Source organism: Chiloscyllium punctatum, chromosome 44 (assembly GCF_047496795.1).
Source record: "Chiloscyllium punctatum isolate Juve2018m chromosome 44, sChiPun1.3, whole genome shotgun sequence".
In the NCBI taxonomy this organism is placed as follows: domain Eukaryota; kingdom Metazoa; phylum Chordata; class Chondrichthyes; order Orectolobiformes; family Hemiscylliidae; genus Chiloscyllium; species Chiloscyllium punctatum.
Genome location: NC_092782.1, coordinates 49,190,144 through 49,208,403, shown reverse-complemented (window position 1 = coordinate 49,208,403; position 18,260 = coordinate 49,190,144). Strand labels below are relative to the sequence as shown.

The window sequence follows — 18,260 nt, the reverse complement described above, 5'->3', positions numbered from 1 at the left end:
GGGTGTACTTCCTGCAGATGAAGTCAGGAGGAACACTAGTGGTGACCCTTACCTCCCACATTCTGCAGGAGGAACATTCAACTGCCCTAACCTCCATTCCCACTATTCTGAATTCTCAAAGAGACTACTGAAAAATAAAGAATAAAACAAAAACCTAGTTACCTTACCAATCTGGTGCACAGAACTCTTTTTTTGGTTAGAGCAGGAGAATGGGTGGGAGACACTACCAAAGTAGTGTTTCACGTAACGCAACTGCCCAAATATATTACATCACTTACTCGGCAGACCCATGTCTGCTTCTGCTCAGCAAGCTCTCCGCCTATTCACGAGGTATGTTTTTAAATCAGTGACTCACCTTCCCGGCAGCCCCGGGTCATTGCTCCTGCTCTTCCTGCTGCTGAACATAAAATGGAGGGCCCCGACGCTCGAGGTAAGTTTTGAAATCAGTGATTCACCTTCCCGGCAGCTCCCTGGTCGTCGCTCCTTCTCTTCCTGCTGCTGAACACAAAATGGAGGACCCCTCAGCACTCGAGGTACTTTTTTATTAATTAAATTATAATAAAGTCAATTCTTGCATGAAGTCAGTTCTTTCTAGATTTTTTTTTCTCCAATAGGAAAACCCTGATTATTTGTACTGGATCCTGTACATGGTGCAGAAACTGACTGAGCTGGATCTTAAAAAAGTGAAAGCAATTGATAAGGTAAATTGAATTATTCCTTGAAAATTGTTTTTAATTATATACTGATAGGACCAAGTAAACATAATTATTAAAATTTACATCATGTAATGTAACTTTACAGTTCAGTGATAAAACAATTGTTTAAAATTTATTTTGTTATTTGACATCAGTTTATTTGTATAAAATGTGCTGTAACTGTTTCACGTATACAATTTTATTTCAGTAATCACAGCTTACATTTGCTTGAAAAGTATTAATTTATTTGTAGGTTTTGAATATTAATTTATAAGCACTCTGAACAACAAGAGATGTACAGAGTGAACAGTCCTTAAATCTTATGGGCAGAATTCTTCCTTCTGTACTTAACAAGAACTATTATTTACTGCTAATAACTAGATTCTAATCAGTGATAAACAACCATGAACTGTCACTATATGGCTGCACTAGTTAAGACTCTAACTCCCTCTTAAAGCCCTGACACATACAAACAGAATATACAGATGAACAAAACGAGATTGGTTTTAAGGGTTAATAGAAAATAAAACTGGGAAACAGAATTCAATAGCAACAGACTACATGCTTCACTGACATGAACCTGTTTCTTGCCATGATTTTTTTGTTCTTTAATCTCCTCTCTCCAGGTTTATTCACTTCTTTACAGAATATTTGGTACACTACAAATTCTCCTAGTTACTAATTAAAAGGCACAGCTTACAGCACTGGTGGGAGGGAATAACTGGGTTTCTTCAGACTTTGGGAATTTTTATTGCAGAGAGATTGAGAGGGAGAGAGACACCTTCTGCCTTTCCACAGTTTGAAGGTCTCTCATCATATTGTTCGATGGAATCTTATGTGTTTTGGTGTGAGTTCTGTTGAGTTTTGTAAAGGGATTTCTGACGTGAGGCCTAGTAAGATTCCTTGTCCCATCTTGTCAAATTTGCCTTATTAATGACCTATTTTGTCCCTGTCACACACTCACATCCGATTCCAGCCCCACATTATCACATGCCATTCAGGGAACAGCTTGCCAGTCAGCGGATGTCTACAAAAAGACTGGCAGCCCTTCCACATCCACAATCTTTAAAAAAATCTGCTATGAACCCAGATAAGCTTTGGCATTATGAAGCTTCCCTGCTTGGTCAAGGATGTTTCCAGAATATGTCATAGAAGGGAAAGTGGCACCAGGATTCCTTGGTAGGAAGGCAAAGGCCCTGGTTCAGGGAATGTGCAAAGATTCCACTTCGTTGAAAAGTGGTAGAAGAGGCCATACCACCAGGCCCTGGCAATCTGGTCTGAGGTCAGTACCCAGGTCATTGTCATCTTCATGATCTAGAGGAATGGCCAGCCATATCATAAGAAGATCAAAGACCTTCTTCACTATACCAGGGTAAGTGCCTTCCCTTTGTTACCTCACACTCACTTTATCTCTGATCTGCACCCTGTTCCCACCAAGATTTATGGTTTACCATTTACACTGTCACCTTCAACGTGTTCCCTCGCCCAAACTGACCAATACCTACCCCACTCCCTCACCCAAATCTCCCACATTACTAACTCTGCGTGCCCTCTGCACACCTATGCCTCACTTAGGTAGTTTTATCTTTCTCCTATCTGCATCAACTCTAACAGATGTGTCGCCCACTGTTATCTCACTGAATCCCTCTCTTTCTCTCATGATGGGAGGAAATAGCCAATAACAGAGCAGAGAGAGTCTGTATGGATGGAGGGGTGCCCAACATTAAGCTCCTAGGAGGAGAGAATGATGGCCCTTGCAGGGCAAGAGTGGTTCAGTCTTGCAGCAGTGCCAAATCATCCATGTCCTGTCAACTCTTCATTCTATTACAACTCTCACAGTAGAGCCACTCAGTGTCATTCATTGGTTATCACTGCTAATCACTGGTCATTATACCTTATCTTTCTTTTACCTTGCAGTTACTGCCAGCATCTCCTGTGATGAAATGGCTGTCTCCCCTAAACGTTACCTCCTACCCCTCTAAGGGTGAGAGCTCTGAGGCCACAGAGGAAGCATTAACAAAGCTGCCTCCTTCATCCCTATCAGCTCAGACATTGACACTTCAGCGGAAAACTTTAGCATTAGAAAGTATGAGTTCACGATATAAGGTTTGCATCTGACTGAGGAAGAAATGGCCTAGATTGCTAGAACTTGGAGGTCTGTCAAAGATCAGCCACCATTTCAACCCCAAGCAGGAGAGGACTGTATGGTATCAGTATTTGAGGATTTCATCCTCATGCATAAGGAGGAACAGAAGCAGCTGACATATATGGGAGGCTATGACCCACATTGCAGCAATAAAGCTGCAGCAAGCAGTGAGTCATGCGACTGTCTAGCTGCCCTCATCGACAGGTTGGCAGCTGTCATGGAGTCCAACCCACCTTAGGATCTATTGGAGAGGTGCGCTCCATGGCGCAGACGTTGGTCCTCAGTACTGAAGTCTAGATGACAGGAATGGGTCTCCTGGTGAGCATTTTAGGTATCCCTTCCTCAGAATACAGGGTAGTGCCAGGAGGCACCCAGCCACAGAAGAAACAACCCCCTTTGAAATCTTTACTCAGGACACTCCAGAGGTGGCTGGGACCTCCACTTCCACTCTGTCTGCCCTCTGTGACTGTTGAAGGTTCCCACTGAAGAGTGGGAACCTTATAACAATCAACAATGGTAACTTGGTTGCCATTCGGCTAGCTTTTAAATCCCAGATTTTTATTCAATTAAAATTTCTCATCAGCCATGGTGCGATTAGAATCCATACTCACAGGGCATTAATCCAGAACTTTGAATTATTAATCCAGTGACTTCAGCAGTTCCCACAGTCCAAGAGTTCAATGTCTACAACTGTCATTACCATACTCTATTTTAATTCCAGATTTTCAAAACACTGTATGCTCAGTTATGTGGTAATTTGCAGCACTGACTAACATATAATAAGATATCCTTCTTCAAAACATTGGCTGTGTGTCAGGCACTTGATTGAGCAAGTTGCAATTTATTTTATGTGTTAATTTTTCTATAGAAACAACAAATAAAATTGCTTACAGTTCATTGAAATTTTTGTATGAATTCACTCTTCAAATTTCAACCTTAAACTGACAAAATATGATTCCTACAGTGGCATTATTGCTTGGAAAGCCCTCGCACAAAGTTTGCCATGTGGAATCTGTAACGAAATATGAGTTAGATATATTTCTAAAGTGTACCAAATAGCTTTCATAGTTTATCTATATCTCTGAAACTGCTAATCAGTGAGGGGTTAGTTGCACAAACAATGAGCTCTAGTGTACATCTACTGGACTATCGAGAATATGTAATATGATGCCATATTTGATGTGTTTGGGGTGATTTTAATGCTTCCCATCTGTTGGTTTAACATGAGGATAGGCATGTAAACTTCAGAGGGTGGCCTTCCCACTGCCCGCATCAACCTATCAGAAATTCTAGGGGTGCAGTAAAGAGATGCCAGGCCACCTAATGCTTCCTAAGGGCATATCATCACCATTGCAGATACTTTACCAGTAGTATTAAAAGGCCCTCACTGTGTGGGCAACTGGCAGCTAGTTGCAGGTCTAGTGTTGGACAAACGTGTGATCTCTCTTTGTGAGCTTCCTGTGCCCATCAGAAGCTGCCTACTCACCCAGGGCTCTTCACTCCACTTTAACCCTCCACTCTCACATCTTGATTCTGAGACTTGCTGGCACTAATGGGATCCAAGACAGAATTTCCTCCTAAGATAGAGGTGGAAGTTTCACCTTGAAGGTGAATTAAAGGGGAAGGTCTTTAAATACTGCTGCAGTGATCAGGGACAGATATTTTAGCCAGAATTGAGAGGGCATAAGTATCAGGAAAGACTGAACAGACTTTAGAAAAAGCAGGTTGAGTAGTAATCTGATAGAGGTTTTTAAGTAATAAAAATATATTTGATACCATAGATATGGAAACTGCTTAAAAGGATAAACCAGAAGTAGAGACCATAAGTTTCAAATTGCCAGCAGTAAGCTCAATAAAGAATTCGAGAAACACATCCAAAGAATACACTATCACAAAGAATAACTCAGGCAAATCACATTTATGTATTTAAGAGAAAATTAGATAAACACACAAGGGCAAAGGAATAGAATGCTGTCCTAATAGTGTTAGATAAGGAGGGGTTGGAGGAAGCTTGTATAGAGCTTCTGTTGGACAAAATGGTCAATTTCTAAGCTGTAGATAAAGATTTACTATTAAATCTAACAGTGAGTATCAATACTACTGTGCCAGGTAATGAGTTCAATGTGGAGAGATTTACAGATGGACTTACAGTAAACAATCTCATGTAATCATCTTTATAGCAAACAGAAACTGATGACATCAGTGAATCACTGTAAAAGAAGGATTATTTATTCAGCAAAGTTGGAAGGGGTGCAGGATAGTTACATAGTACTAATTATTTGTGTAAAATTAATACCAGTCACTTATTAGCAGTGCTGTCCATTGACATGATTGATGGGAAAATTACCCAATCATTTCCATTTTGGCCAGGATTTGTGATGTCACCATAGGCAGCCTACCTCCTTTATTAGCTATATGACTATATGTTTCATAGAATAATAAGACTGTTTTCAGGCCCTTCTGGGTTGGAACTGGAAACATAAAAACATAGAAAATAGGAGCAGCAATAAGTTATTCGTCCCTTCGGGTCTGCTTTGCCGTTCTGTATTGATTATAATGAGACCAGCCAAGTGGCCCTCATAGAATATGAGTTCCCTGATTGAGGTTGTTAATCTAGTCCAATCAGGAGCTCTGGCTGGCAGATAAAAACAGGAGTGTCAGACACCCAGTTCACTCTGAGAGCTGGATGTGAGGGAGCTGGATCAATGTTAAGAACTTACCATATATAAATAAAGGATGATGGGATACCAGAGTTAATTCAATATGATCATAGCTGATCATTCAACTCAGTACCCTGTTTCTGCTTTCTCTCCAAGCCCTTTGATCCCATTATCACTAAGAACGAAATCTAATTGTTTACTGAAAAAATTCAATGTTTTGGCTTTGTCCACCTTCTATTGCAGAGAATTCCACAGTCTCACCACTGTCTGGGTGAAGAAATTTTCCTCATCTCAGTTTTATATTGCCTACTCCACATCCTAAATTGTCACCAGGAAGCGAAGAGGAAACTGAAAGTACTGATGTCGCTGCCATGCCAGTTTTCTGGTGCCAGCCACTTTTGCAGAGGTTGTTCCAAGATAGCAAGGCTAACTGCATCCATCTCTTGGTGCATTGCAGGTAGCAGTCGGGGCTGTTAAGGGTTTAAGTGAAGCCAGTTAATGGAGGTATACTTGGAATTTTCAATAAATTGCACTGAATGGGTTTCCTTTGGTGATTGGTGGTGGCCAGCTGGCAGTAGGCAGGGAAAACATGTTGTGCGAATCTCTCTACTTGCGTGGATGTGCCCAAGAGTAACCCCTCCCACCCTCCAGCCACAACAGTAGCAGCCTGGCTGCTATATTTGCTTAAATATTTAAAAATCTGGAGAGAAGCACCTTCATGTTTGAAGGATCTATTCTGTTTATCATAACCTGACGCGACTCTCAAGGTGGAAATCCTCTAACTGGTGCTCCAGCATTGAATGCCTATCCACTGAACTTAATTGAATGGAGATCTTATCTCACTCACAGCTATACATTTCAGGAAATTCTGACCACTTTTGCAACGTGCTGAAGCAACATTTGAAGTTCCTTATCACCAACAGGTTTTGAAAAATTTAAGCCCAAATCTCAATGTTTCTTTTTACATCACAGCTGTACTGAGTGGCATTATAATATTGGTTTCTCCACTTGTTCAAAATTCTTGGAGGCATAACAATGTAATAGATTATGAAAGATATATTTACATCAGTTTTTCTCTCCCAGGTTCTGGCAATCAATAAATATAACCCTTCAACTGAAGTGGTAGCTGCCAATGACCACATGACCCACATAATGTATAGTTTTCAGCAACTTCAGAGGATTTATGACAGGTATGTATAATGTCCTTAACTGAACTTGTATTTTTCACCTGTAGAGGGTGCTTAAACATTACAAAATTGTGCACCTAAGGATTGGCTTTAGTCTAATTTAGATGTTTGATGCTTTTGCTCATTGAAAAATCTCTTCCATTTTCAGTTGAAAAGCATTTGGGATTATTAATTGTTTATTGCCTTCTTGTTAATAGATATAGTTGGGCAGGGTTGGATGATGATTCAAACATTCCAAATTTGATATGTCTGATGCAATACTATTAAAGACCTTGTGTACTAACTGACAATGATTGTTGACCTTAATATTTTCATTGCTTTTATTCATTCCATCTATGCTGTGGATTATATGCTGTCAACGTTATGCATTTTAACTTAGTCATAGAATGTAGAGTTGTAAAGCACAGAAGAAGGCCATTTAATCCATTGGCTTTGTCCAGCACATTCTAAGAGCATTTCAGCTATTCTCACCTCCTTGCTCTTTCCTCATGTTGTGACAATATCATTTCTCCTAGAAAAATTAATCAGATTCCTAATGAAGGCTACTGTTGAATTCATTCTCAGATCGCACATTCCAAATTTTAACCATTTGCTGCACAAGAGATTGTCCTGTCATGTTGCCTCTGATTCTTTAGCCAAATTGTGCTCTCTGTTATGAATTCTTCAGCAATGCAAACAGCTTGTTTTTGTTAACTCTATCTCAACACTTCTTAATTTTAAACAATTCTGTCAGATCAGTTCACAGCCATCTATGCTGTAAATTTCTCTAGTCTATTACCTCTCATCCTTGGAACTATTCTGATGAATCTCTTCTGCACTCTCACCAATGCCTTTACATGCTTCCTAATTGCGGAACACAGATTGGATAAAATACTGGACTTGGGGTCAAATTAGTGTTTAATATTAGTTTATATAACTTTCCAACAAATGTCTTATTGACTGCTTTTGTTGTTCCTCACTAAGATATATTCTTGACTAACAAGGGAGTCAGATTTTCAGGGGTATGCAAGAATGTGGATTTGAGGCCAAAGTCAGATCAGCCATGATTTTATGGATTGGCAAAGCAAGCTCATAGGGCTGAATGGCCTACAACTACTCCTATTTTTGTTTGTTCATGTACATACTATATGTGCATTATGTCCTGCCACCTCCAAAGATTTGTGCTGAAATAGTGTTTTTTAACATTGCACCACTCAGCATGCATTCTTTTTCCTTATTCTTCTGACTAACATCTACATTAATGTTCACGTGATGTACATCTGCTCATTGCACCTGCCTGGTTGATGAAGACTATTACGATCAATCTCAGCGTTTACTTTCAGGTTTTCCATACATTTCAAAATTGTGCTGTTCCCACAAGCACAAGCCATGAATCTAAACCAGCAATGGTCCTAGCATTGAATCCTGGGAGAGTTTGTTGTAAGCCTCCTAGCAGTCTACAATAAAACTATCCACTACAACTTTGTTTTGCATCCTATAGCCAATTTTGTATCTATGCTGCAAACACATTTATCCTGTGGGTTTCAATTTTGCCATTAAACTCATTATGTAGTACTTTCAAATCTTTTTGGAAGTCTCAACTTGAACATTGATTATTGAATTGTGAAAAGCATCATGGCCAAACTCAGTTTAATCCTTAATAAATAATGATTAAAAGAACCCGGCTGCCTTTTGTTTAAGAGTCGAGAGTGTGGTGCTGTAAAAACACAGCAGGTCAGGCAGCATCGAGGAGTAGAAGAATCAATATTTCAGCCAAAGGCCTCTATCAGGAGCTCTGATCTCCAGCATCTGCAATTCTCACTTTCTCCTGCCTTTTGTTTAACCTGGGCATTTACTTCTTCCCAGAAACTGTATCATTTACCTGTTTCCCAGCTACCAATCGTGACTTGTCAAACAATTAAACCAGGAAAATCCCTTCACCCTGAGTCATTTATAGCAGATAATGTAATTGGTAGCATGTGGATGGTTTGTTTTCCTGGCACAAACCATTTGGTTTAACAAGACCTCTTTAATACCAGTAGAGAATGGACTCTAGGAGAAAGTGAGGACTGCAGATGCTGGAGATCAGAGATGGAAAAATGTGTTGCTGGAAAAGCGCAGCAGGTCAGGCAGCATCCAAGGAGCAGGAGAATCGACGTTTCAGGCATAAGCCCTTCTTTAGGAAGGAGGAAGGTATGCCAAGCAGGCTAAAATGAAAGGTAGGGAGGGGGGACTTGGGGGAGGGGTGTTGGGAATGCGATAGGTGGAAGGAGGTTAAGGTGAGGGTGATAAGCCGGAGAGGGGGTGGGGGCGGAGAGGTTGGGAAGAAGATTGCAGGTCAAGAAGGCGGTGCTGAGTCCGAGAGTTGGGACTGAGATAAGGTGGGAGGGGGGGAAATGAGGAAGCTGGAGAAATCTGCTTTATCCCTTGTGGTTGGAGGGTTCCTAGGCGGAAGATGAGGCACTCTTCCTCCAGGCGTCGTGTTGCCATGGTCTGGCGATAGAGGAGGCCAAGGACCTGAATGTCCTTGGCGGAGTGGGAGGGGAAGTTAAAGTGTTCCACCACGGGGCAGTTGGGTTGGTTGGTGCGGGTTTCCCAGAGGTGTTCTCTGAAACGTTCTGCAAGTAGGCGGCCTGTCTCCCCAATGTAGAGGAGGCCACATCGGGTGCAGCGGATGCAGTACATGGTGTGTGTGGAGGTGCAGGTGAATTTGTGACGGATATGGAAGGATCCCTTGGGGCCTTGGAGGGAAGTGAGGGGGGAGGTGTGGGCGCAAGTTTTGCATTTGTTGCGGTTGCACGGGAAGGTGCCGGGAGTGGAGGTTGGGTTGTTGGGGGGTGTGGACCTGACGAGGTTGTCGCGGAGGGAGTGGTCTTTCAGGAACGCTGATAGGGAAGGGGAGGGAAAGATATCCTTGGTAGTGGGGTCTCTTTGGAGGTGGCAGAAATGACGAAGGATGATACGATGTATCTGGAGGTTGGTGGGGTGGTAGGTGAGGACCAGTGGGGTTCTGTCCTGGTGACGATTGGAGGGGCGGGGTTCAAGGGCGGAGGAGCGGGAAGTGGAGGAGATGCAGTGGAGAGCATCGTCAACCACGTCTGAGGAGAAATTGTGGTCTTTGAAGAAGGAGGCCATCTGGGTTGTTTGGTAACATAACAGTTCCTGATGATGCATGGCACAATCCGTAGACTTGGGGAGCCCATGTTTTTGGCCTTGTTGTAATCAGTGGTGGGAAGGAAAGAATGGATTATCTACATTAGTTCAATTAGCTTGAGACTATTTAAGTATGGAGAAAGTGGGTACTGCAGATGCTGGACATTCCTAATGAAGAGCTTATGCTCTAAACGTCGACTCTCCTGCTCCTTAGATACTGCCTGACCGGCTGTGTTTTTCCAGTGCCACACTTTTTGATACCTGTTTAAGTATGCAAAAATGAGGACTTCAGATACTGGCAATCAGAGTCGAGAATGTGGTGCTGGAAAAACACAGCAGATCAGATAGCGTCCAAGGAGCAGGAGAATCAATGTTTCGGGCATCAGTCCTTCATCAGGAATGAGGTTTGTGGGCCAGAGGGGCTGAGAGATAAATGGATGGGGCTGGGTAGAAGGTAGCTGGGAATGTGATAGGTGGTTGAAGGTGGGGGCAAAAAGGTGATAGGTCAGAGAGGAGGATAGAGCGGATGGGTGGAAAGAAGGATGGACAGGTCAAGAGGGCAGTGCTGTGTTGGAGGCTTGTGACTGGGAATAAGGTGGGGGGAGTGGAAATGAGGAAACTGGTCAAATCCACATTGATCCTCTGTGTTTGCAGGGTTCCAAGGCAGAAGATGAGGTGTTCTTCCTCCAAGCATTGGGTGGTTAGGGATTGGCGATGGAGGAGGCGCAGGACCTGCACGTCCTTGGTGGATTGGGAGGGCGAGGTAAAGTGTTCGGCCACAGTGCGGTGAGGTTGATTGGTGCGGGTGTCCCAGAGATGTTCTCTGAAATGATATGCAAGTTGGCATCCTGTCTCCCTAATGTAGAGGAGACTACATTGATTTCAACGGATACAGCAGATGACGTGTGTGGAAGTACAGGTAAATTTCTGTTCAATGTGGAAGGATCCTTTGGGGCCTTGGATGGAGGTAGGGTGGAGGTGTGGGCACAGGTATTGCGCTTGTGTTGGCAGGGGAAGGAGCCGGAAGTTGAGTGTTGGCTGGTGGGAGGCGTGGATCTGACAAGAGAGTTGCGGAGGAAAGGATCCCTCAGAAGCATAGATGGGGTGAGCATGGAAGTATATTCTTAGTGGTTGGTTCTGCTAGTAGGAGGCGAAAGTGGCGGAGGATGATGCAATGTACCTGGAGGTTGGTAGGGTGGAAGGTGAAGACCAAGAGATACTGTCCTTGTTGCGATTGGAGAGGTGGGGTTCAAGGATGGAGGTCCGGGAAGTGGAGGAGATGCGCTGGAGGGCATTGTTGACCACGTGGGAGGGGAAATTGTGGTTTTTGAAGAAGACAACATCTGGGATGTTCTATGGTGGAGTTGGTTATCCTGGGAGCAGATGTGGCGGAGATGGAGAAATTGGGAATAAGAGATTTTGTTTTTACAGGAGGCAGGGTGGGAGGTGGTGTGGTCCAGGTAGCTGTTGGAGTCTGTGGGTTTGTAGTAGATATCAGTGGTTAGTTGGTTGCCGGAGATAGAGATGGAGATGTCCAGGAAGGGGAGGGAGATGTCCGAGATGGTCCCGTTTAAGTATGTCTACTGACTCCCCTTAAGTGCATGGTCCTACCAGACACTAATACCATCTATGAACTGAATGCATTTGAACACAGAGTAAAGCCTTGTGTGTTATGGCTCACCATTTCGCCACGAGAATCAAGCTCCATTATTTAGGATTTGATGTGTTTTATCTCCTGGTTATAATTTTTTTTTGGAACTAGTGCTCTAATGGGGGACTTTAAGCTATGTTTGGATAGATTAATTTAGATGGGCCAAAGAACTTCCTTATCTGTCCCTACCTTGTGATTAGCGTATTCATTAAAATTAAAAAAACATAATTTTCCCATTGTCCCTGGGGCTGCTGTCTCATTAGAGAGAGAGATAACTAGTGGTGGGTTAACATCGAGTCACCACACATCAAGGGAGGGGAGAGGTAGAGAAGGATAGTCCTTCATGGTAACTTCAATACCTTAGTATCCTAAACCTTTACATCTCTTCAGAAAGAAAAATAAAAGTTTCTGCTCATATTATGCTTTCATGTACTGGGTCATCACCAATTGCTGTGTTTTTAAAATTTATTCATGGGATATATGCATTGCTGGCTACTTCAGCATTTATTATTTATATTGATATTTAATGTGTATCCCTAATTACTCAATGAGATTAAGAGTTATGGATCTGGAGTCATATGTAGATCAGACCCAAGTAGGGACAGGAGATTTCCTTCCCTAAAGGACATTAGTTTGCACCATCTGCCATGGTGGGACATGATACGATTGTCATGAAAAAGTGTTTATTCCAAGACTGTCTTCTCTTCAGGTTTTTCATCATCTAGCTTTACAGTCAGTGAAACACTTGTTGAAATGAAGTTACTGTTTAAGTGGGAGGGAAGTGACAGCTAATTTGTGCATAACAACATTCCACAAACTGCAGTGAGAAGTGACTCGGTAAGTATTTTCTGAAGATGTTGTTTGAGGGCTAAAAACTGGTCAGGTAGATATTCTCATTCATTATTACTTAATTGAATAAATGGCAATAAATTTCCACAGGCCTTCTGGTTCAAGTTTGTTTTGCACTGAGATTGCAATGGGATGAGTGAACTCCTTTAACCAGTTTTCACAGAGTTTTGTTTGGGGCCAAACCATTTCATTTGCTAAAGAAAGTCAAACACATCAGACATGTTCAAGGCGGGAAGGACTGCTAAGTCAGAATCTTCCTCAACTGCAGTCTGGCAAACAACCAATGGCTGATATGCCTGCTGATAAGAGATTCCTTGGCCACTTAATGCCACAGCTGAAGCCTACTTGTGAGTCTCGTCCAGACTGTGGGCTGGCACCCTGAAGAAACATTTTGAGTTTCACAATCTACTATTACAGGGGATCACTAAGTCAAACCAGATTTTTTGCTGAGGGGTTTTGTTCAGCCTGCATTGTATTCTGTGGGATCTCTGGACTGGCTGGTGCCCACAGTAAGGGAAGATGTATGTAAATCATTTGAAATGAAGGGAATGTTGTCACATTCATTTGCAACCTTAGGATTAGGAGCCATTTGAGGGAGGTATGACAGGAAAGTAGTACCAGAACTTATATATAAAAAACATAGTTACCCATTTTTCTTTCAACGCATGGTCTTTGATTTATTGTTGATTAGATAATGCTAACATTCATGGGAACTCAGGAACAGAAGGAGCCCATTCAACAGATTTCATCTGTCTGTTTTACTGTTCAGTTAGATTATGGGTAATTTTTATCTTAAATTAATCTAATCATTTTAGTTGTTTAACACGTAATAGCACTGGGAAAGAAAATTGTATTAAACACAGATGTGAAATTTTGAATAGACCATTCTCTAACATTTCTGCTACTATAATATGTCTGAATAAAGAGGTTATTCTCTATGTAATGTACTGGAAGTGGGCATAATTCATTCATGGCATGTGTGTGCCAATGTTGGGCCAGCATTTATGGCCCTTCATATTTGTTGTTGAGAAGGTGGCGATAAACTGCCCTCTTGAATCAATGTAATCCATTTGCTATCGACTCACAATGCCATTAGGGCATATGTGCTGTCCTTGTCATTCCAGATGGTGGAGGCTATGGATTTGAAAAGTGTTGTCTAAGTAGCATTGGTGAATTCCTACAGTATAGCAGATGGTATACACTGCTGCTGAGCATGGGTGGTGGAGGCCTTGAATGTTTGTGGATTTAGTGCCAATTAGTGGGCTGCTTCTTGAGTGTTGTTAGAGGTATTAACAAGCGATTTTTGAATGAGGCATAATTTGCTATAACTACAATTAGCCAACAGTTACATTCCCCTCCATGATCTTTATTCCAAGCTTTCCTCTTTTTTGATTAACTGTCATGGTGGTACGTTTATGATGCCTGACCTTTAACACTGAAGCTGAACCATTTTAACCACTATCTGGACTTTGGAAAGAGGACAGCATGATTCCTTTTCTCCGATACCTAATGCTTCTTATTCTCCAAAGTTCTCATTAGACAATCATAGAACATAGAACATTACAGTATCGGCCTTTCGGCCCTCAATGTTGTGCTGACCTGTGAACTAATCTAAGCCCACCCCACTACACTATCCCATCATCATCCAGATACTAATCCAATGACTGTTTAAATGCCCCTAATGTGGCTGAGTTAACTACATTGGCAGGCAGGGCATTCTACGCACTTACCACTCTTTGAGTAAAGAACCTGCCTCTGACTACTGTCTTAAATCTATCACCCCTCAATTTGCAGCTATGCCCCCTTGTACAAGCCGACGTCATCAACCTAGGAAAATGACTCTCACTGTTCAGCCTATCTAATCCTCTGATTATCTTCTATGTCTCTATTAAATCCCCTCTTAAACTTCTTCTCTCCAATGAGCACAGACCCAAATCCCTCAGCCTTTCCTCATAAGACCTTCCCTCCAGACTAGGCAACATTCTGGTAAATCTCCTCTACACTTTTTCCAGTTCTCCCACACTCTTCCTGTAATGGGGCGACCAGAACTATACACAGTATTCCAAGTGAGACTGCACTAGCATTTTGTACAGTTGCAGCATGACATCATGGCTCCCGAATTCAATCCCTGTACCAATAAAACCTAACACACTGTATGCTTTCATAACAGCACTATCAACCTGGGTGGCAACTACATGGACACCAAGATTTCTCTGTACATCCACAGTACCAAGAATCTTTCCATTGATCCAGTATTCTGCTTTCCTTTTATTCTTCCCAAAGTTTACATTACCTTACCTTCATTTATCTACATTGAACTCCATTTGCCACCTCTCAACCAAATTCTGCAGTTTATTCAAGTCCCCTTGCAACCTGCAACAATCTTCCACACTGTCTACCCACTCTCCAATGCATTCAAGAATGAACAGTCTTGTCTTTGCAAAATAGCTGTTTCTCCCAGCAAGGCAGAATTATCAGTGCTTCAAGTACACAGAACAAAGGCGTTTTTAACCTTTGACTGATCTGTCAACCATTATATATTGTCCAAATGTTTTATGGCTACTACTTCTAGATTTATTTGTACTCTACCATTTCTCAGGTAATGGCTACACTTTCATGTGCTTTTTATAGGTTGACATAACCTCTTAGTTTATCTTCTAGTTTAATTGCAATATACTGTATTACCTCTGCTGTTTGTTCCAAACTCTGTCCAATTCAGACCTTGTATTATAGAGCCATAAAGTCATACAGCATAGAAATAGACCCTTTGGCCCAACCAGTCCAAGCTGAACATAATCCCTAAACTAATCCTACCTGCTTGCTCCTGCCCCATTTCCCTCAAAACCTTTCCCAATCATGTACTTATCTAATTGTTGTTTAAACGTTGTAACTGTGCCCACATCCACCAATTCCTCAGGAAGTTCATGCCACACACAAACCGCCCTCTGTGTAAAACATTTTTTAAATCTCTCTCCTCTGCCAAGACTTGAAACCCTCCATTCTAGGGAAAAGACACCTACCATTAACCCAATCGATACCCCTCATGATTTCATAAACCTTTACAATTTCACCTCTCAACCTCTTATGCTGCAGTGAAAAATATCCCAGCCCTTCCAGCCTTTCTTTATAACTCAAACCTTCCATACCCAGCAGCAGCCTGGTAAATCTTTGCTTAACCCTCTCCAGCTTGATAATATCCTTCTTGGAACTGGGTGACCAGGACTGGACACAGGATTCCAGAAGAAGCCTCACCAATGTCCTGTAAAACCTCAGCATGACTTCCTATATTCAAAGGACTGAACAATGAAGGCAAATGTATTAAATGCCTTTTTAACCACCCTGTCTACATGAGATGTTTACTTCAAAGAATTATGTAACTGAATCTACAATACCACCCAAAGCCCTGCCATTAATTGTGTAAGTCCTGCTCCTAACTGTTTGCAATGCCTCACATTTATCCCAACTGAACTCCATCTGTCATTTTTCAGCTCCTCGACCCAATTGATCAAAATCCTTTTGTAAATTTAGAAAACCTTCTTCACTGTCTATTATGCCACCAATGTTGGTGTTGTCTGCAAACTGTGCTTTCTATATTCTCATCCAAATAATTTATATAAATGACAAACATCCGGAAACTGAAGGCAAATCTGCCTCTAGTCAATCTTAGCTGAAATTTTGTTCACAACTGAGGTTTACAAGTTGGCTATTGGCCATCATAAGGCCCATCACTGCATTTCTTTAGTAAAGCTCTTCTTGCATTCAGTCAAAACTACCTCAGTGAATATATGCTGAACTTCATATGTCCAATCCATGCTCTGTGACGTGTAATGATTGACAGGTAAAAGTGAATGATATGTAGCAGTGATGCATCAATCTGTTTCATGGCTATATTGTTGAATTATTTAAGTGAAAGTGCTGAGGCTCAATATGAATAAGTAGTTAGTGAGTTTGATTGAATTCCACTGTCATCTTGTACTTTTAAGAATCTGGCATTATTGACTAATGTGGGTAACCGCTAAAGTAGGTTCCTATTGGTGCTGTCCCCAGCTGGATTGACCCCATCCAGTAAAATGCTAACAACATAGCAACGTTGTTTCATGATTCTGGTAATAGCACTAAGTTTAACAGCCTTCAAGTCAGCGGAAAACCAGTTGCTGAAGTATTGCCATCTGCTGCAGGAAATTCTTCAATGAACAGCACCATAAAGCAATCATACACACACGCACGCACGCGCGCACACACACACGCACACACGCACGCACGCACACACACACATGCCTTTGCTTTTTTTCTCCACCACTGTCCATCTCAGTCGTTATTCTTTTTATTTGTAACAGGCTACACAAGTTATTTCATCACCTTTCCAATTAACTAATACCAGAAAGATGGCACAGTTTTTATTCATTCACAGGATGAGGGCATTGCTGGCTTGGCTAGCATTTAATGCCTATCACTAATTGCCCAGAAGGCAGTTGAGATTCAACTATATTGCACTCATCCCTGGACCATTTGGACAACAACGATATTTACATCCTGCTAATTGACTACAGCTCTGCCTTCAACTTTATTATCTTCTTCAGACTGATTTCAAAACTCCGTGATCTTGGTCTCAGCTCAGCCCTCTGTAACTGGATCCTCAGCTTTCTGACCTACAAACTGCAATCAATGAAGATAGGTAGCTGCATATCTTCCACAATAACACTTAATACTCTTCACCCACGACTGTGTTGCAGAATTCCAAATGAAGACCATCTATCGGTTCACTGGCAACACCACTGTAATAGAAAGGATATCTTACAACGTCCAGCCAAAATACAGAAGGGAGATAGAGGGTTTGGTGAAGTGGTGCAATGAGAACAAGCTCTCTCTCAACATCGGCAAGACTAAAGAACTGATCATTGACTTTAGTAAGGAAGGAGTAGAACATGCCCCCATCTACTTCAATGGAACTGAGGTCGAGAGGGTGGAGAGTGTCAAGTTCCTCGAACTGACAATACCAACAACCTGTCCCAGTCTTCTCACATAGTTGCAATGGTGAAGAAGGCACAACAACACCTTGCTCAGGCAGCTCAAGAGATTTGGCGTGTCTATAAAGAGGATTCCTGAAGAAGGGCATATGCTCGAAACGTCGATTCTCCTGCTCCTTGGATGCTGCCTGACCTGCTGCACTTTTCCAGCAACACATTTTTCAGCTCGTGTCTATAAAGACCCTCACTAACTTCTACAGATGCACAATTGCAAGCATATTGTGCGGGTGCATGCTGGCCTGGTATGGAAACTGTTCTGCCCAGGATTGAAGGAAACCACAGAGGGTGGTGTGCACAGTCCAGGCCATCACAGGAGCCAACCTTCCATCCATGTACTCCATTTACACAGCTCGCTACTGCAGAAAGGCAGCCAACATCATCAAAGATCCTTCACGTCCCAGTAGTGATCTCCTACAACCTCTTCCGTCATGCAGAAGATACAGAAGCCTGAAATCACCTACCAGTAGATTCAAGGACCACTTCTTCCTGGCCAATATAAGACCATTGAATGGACTATTTAGCCTCAAATAATGCTGATCTTGTGAACATTGCACAGGCCATAAAAGAGAGATCAACGTTACCAGTATGCCTCCTGTTCTGTACATCATTGCTTACCATGATCTGCCTGTAGTGCTTGTAAGAGTGTGGTGCTGGAAAAGCATAGCAGGTCAGGTAGCATGCAAGGAGCAGGAGAATTGACGTTTCGGGCATAAGCCCTTCATCAGGAATGAGAGGCTTTGAATATGGGAAGTCATGTTGAGGTTGTACAGAACATTGGTGAGGCACCTTCTGGAATTCTGTGTCCAGTTTTGGTCATCAGCAGGTCACAAGTCTAATTCCTGATGAAGGGTTTATGCCCGAAACGTTGATTCTCCTGCTCCTTGAATGCTGCCTGACCTGCTGTGCTTTTCCA

General features: G+C 42.2%; 1 protein-coding gene across 7 annotated transcripts in view; it reads left to right on the top strand.

Annotated features, from left to right (window-relative positions):
* lrguk (leucine-rich repeats and guanylate kinase domain containing) overlaps nucleotides 1-18,260 on the top strand; it is a 161,519-nt gene that overhangs the window by 30,411 nt on the left and 112,848 nt on the right. For all 7 annotated transcript variants that reach the window (XR_011955321.1, XR_011955322.1, XM_072562905.1 and 4 more), the window contains exons 9-10: nucleotides 615-701; nucleotides 6,585-6,691. Coding sequence is in view for 5 of the 7 variants with exons in the window: in XM_072562905.1 (XP_072419006.1) it covers nucleotides 615-701; nucleotides 6,585-6,691 (194 nt within the window). In the remaining 2 variants the exon portion in view is untranslated. The remainder of the gene's footprint in view (nucleotides 1-614; nucleotides 702-6,584; nucleotides 6,692-18,260) is intronic.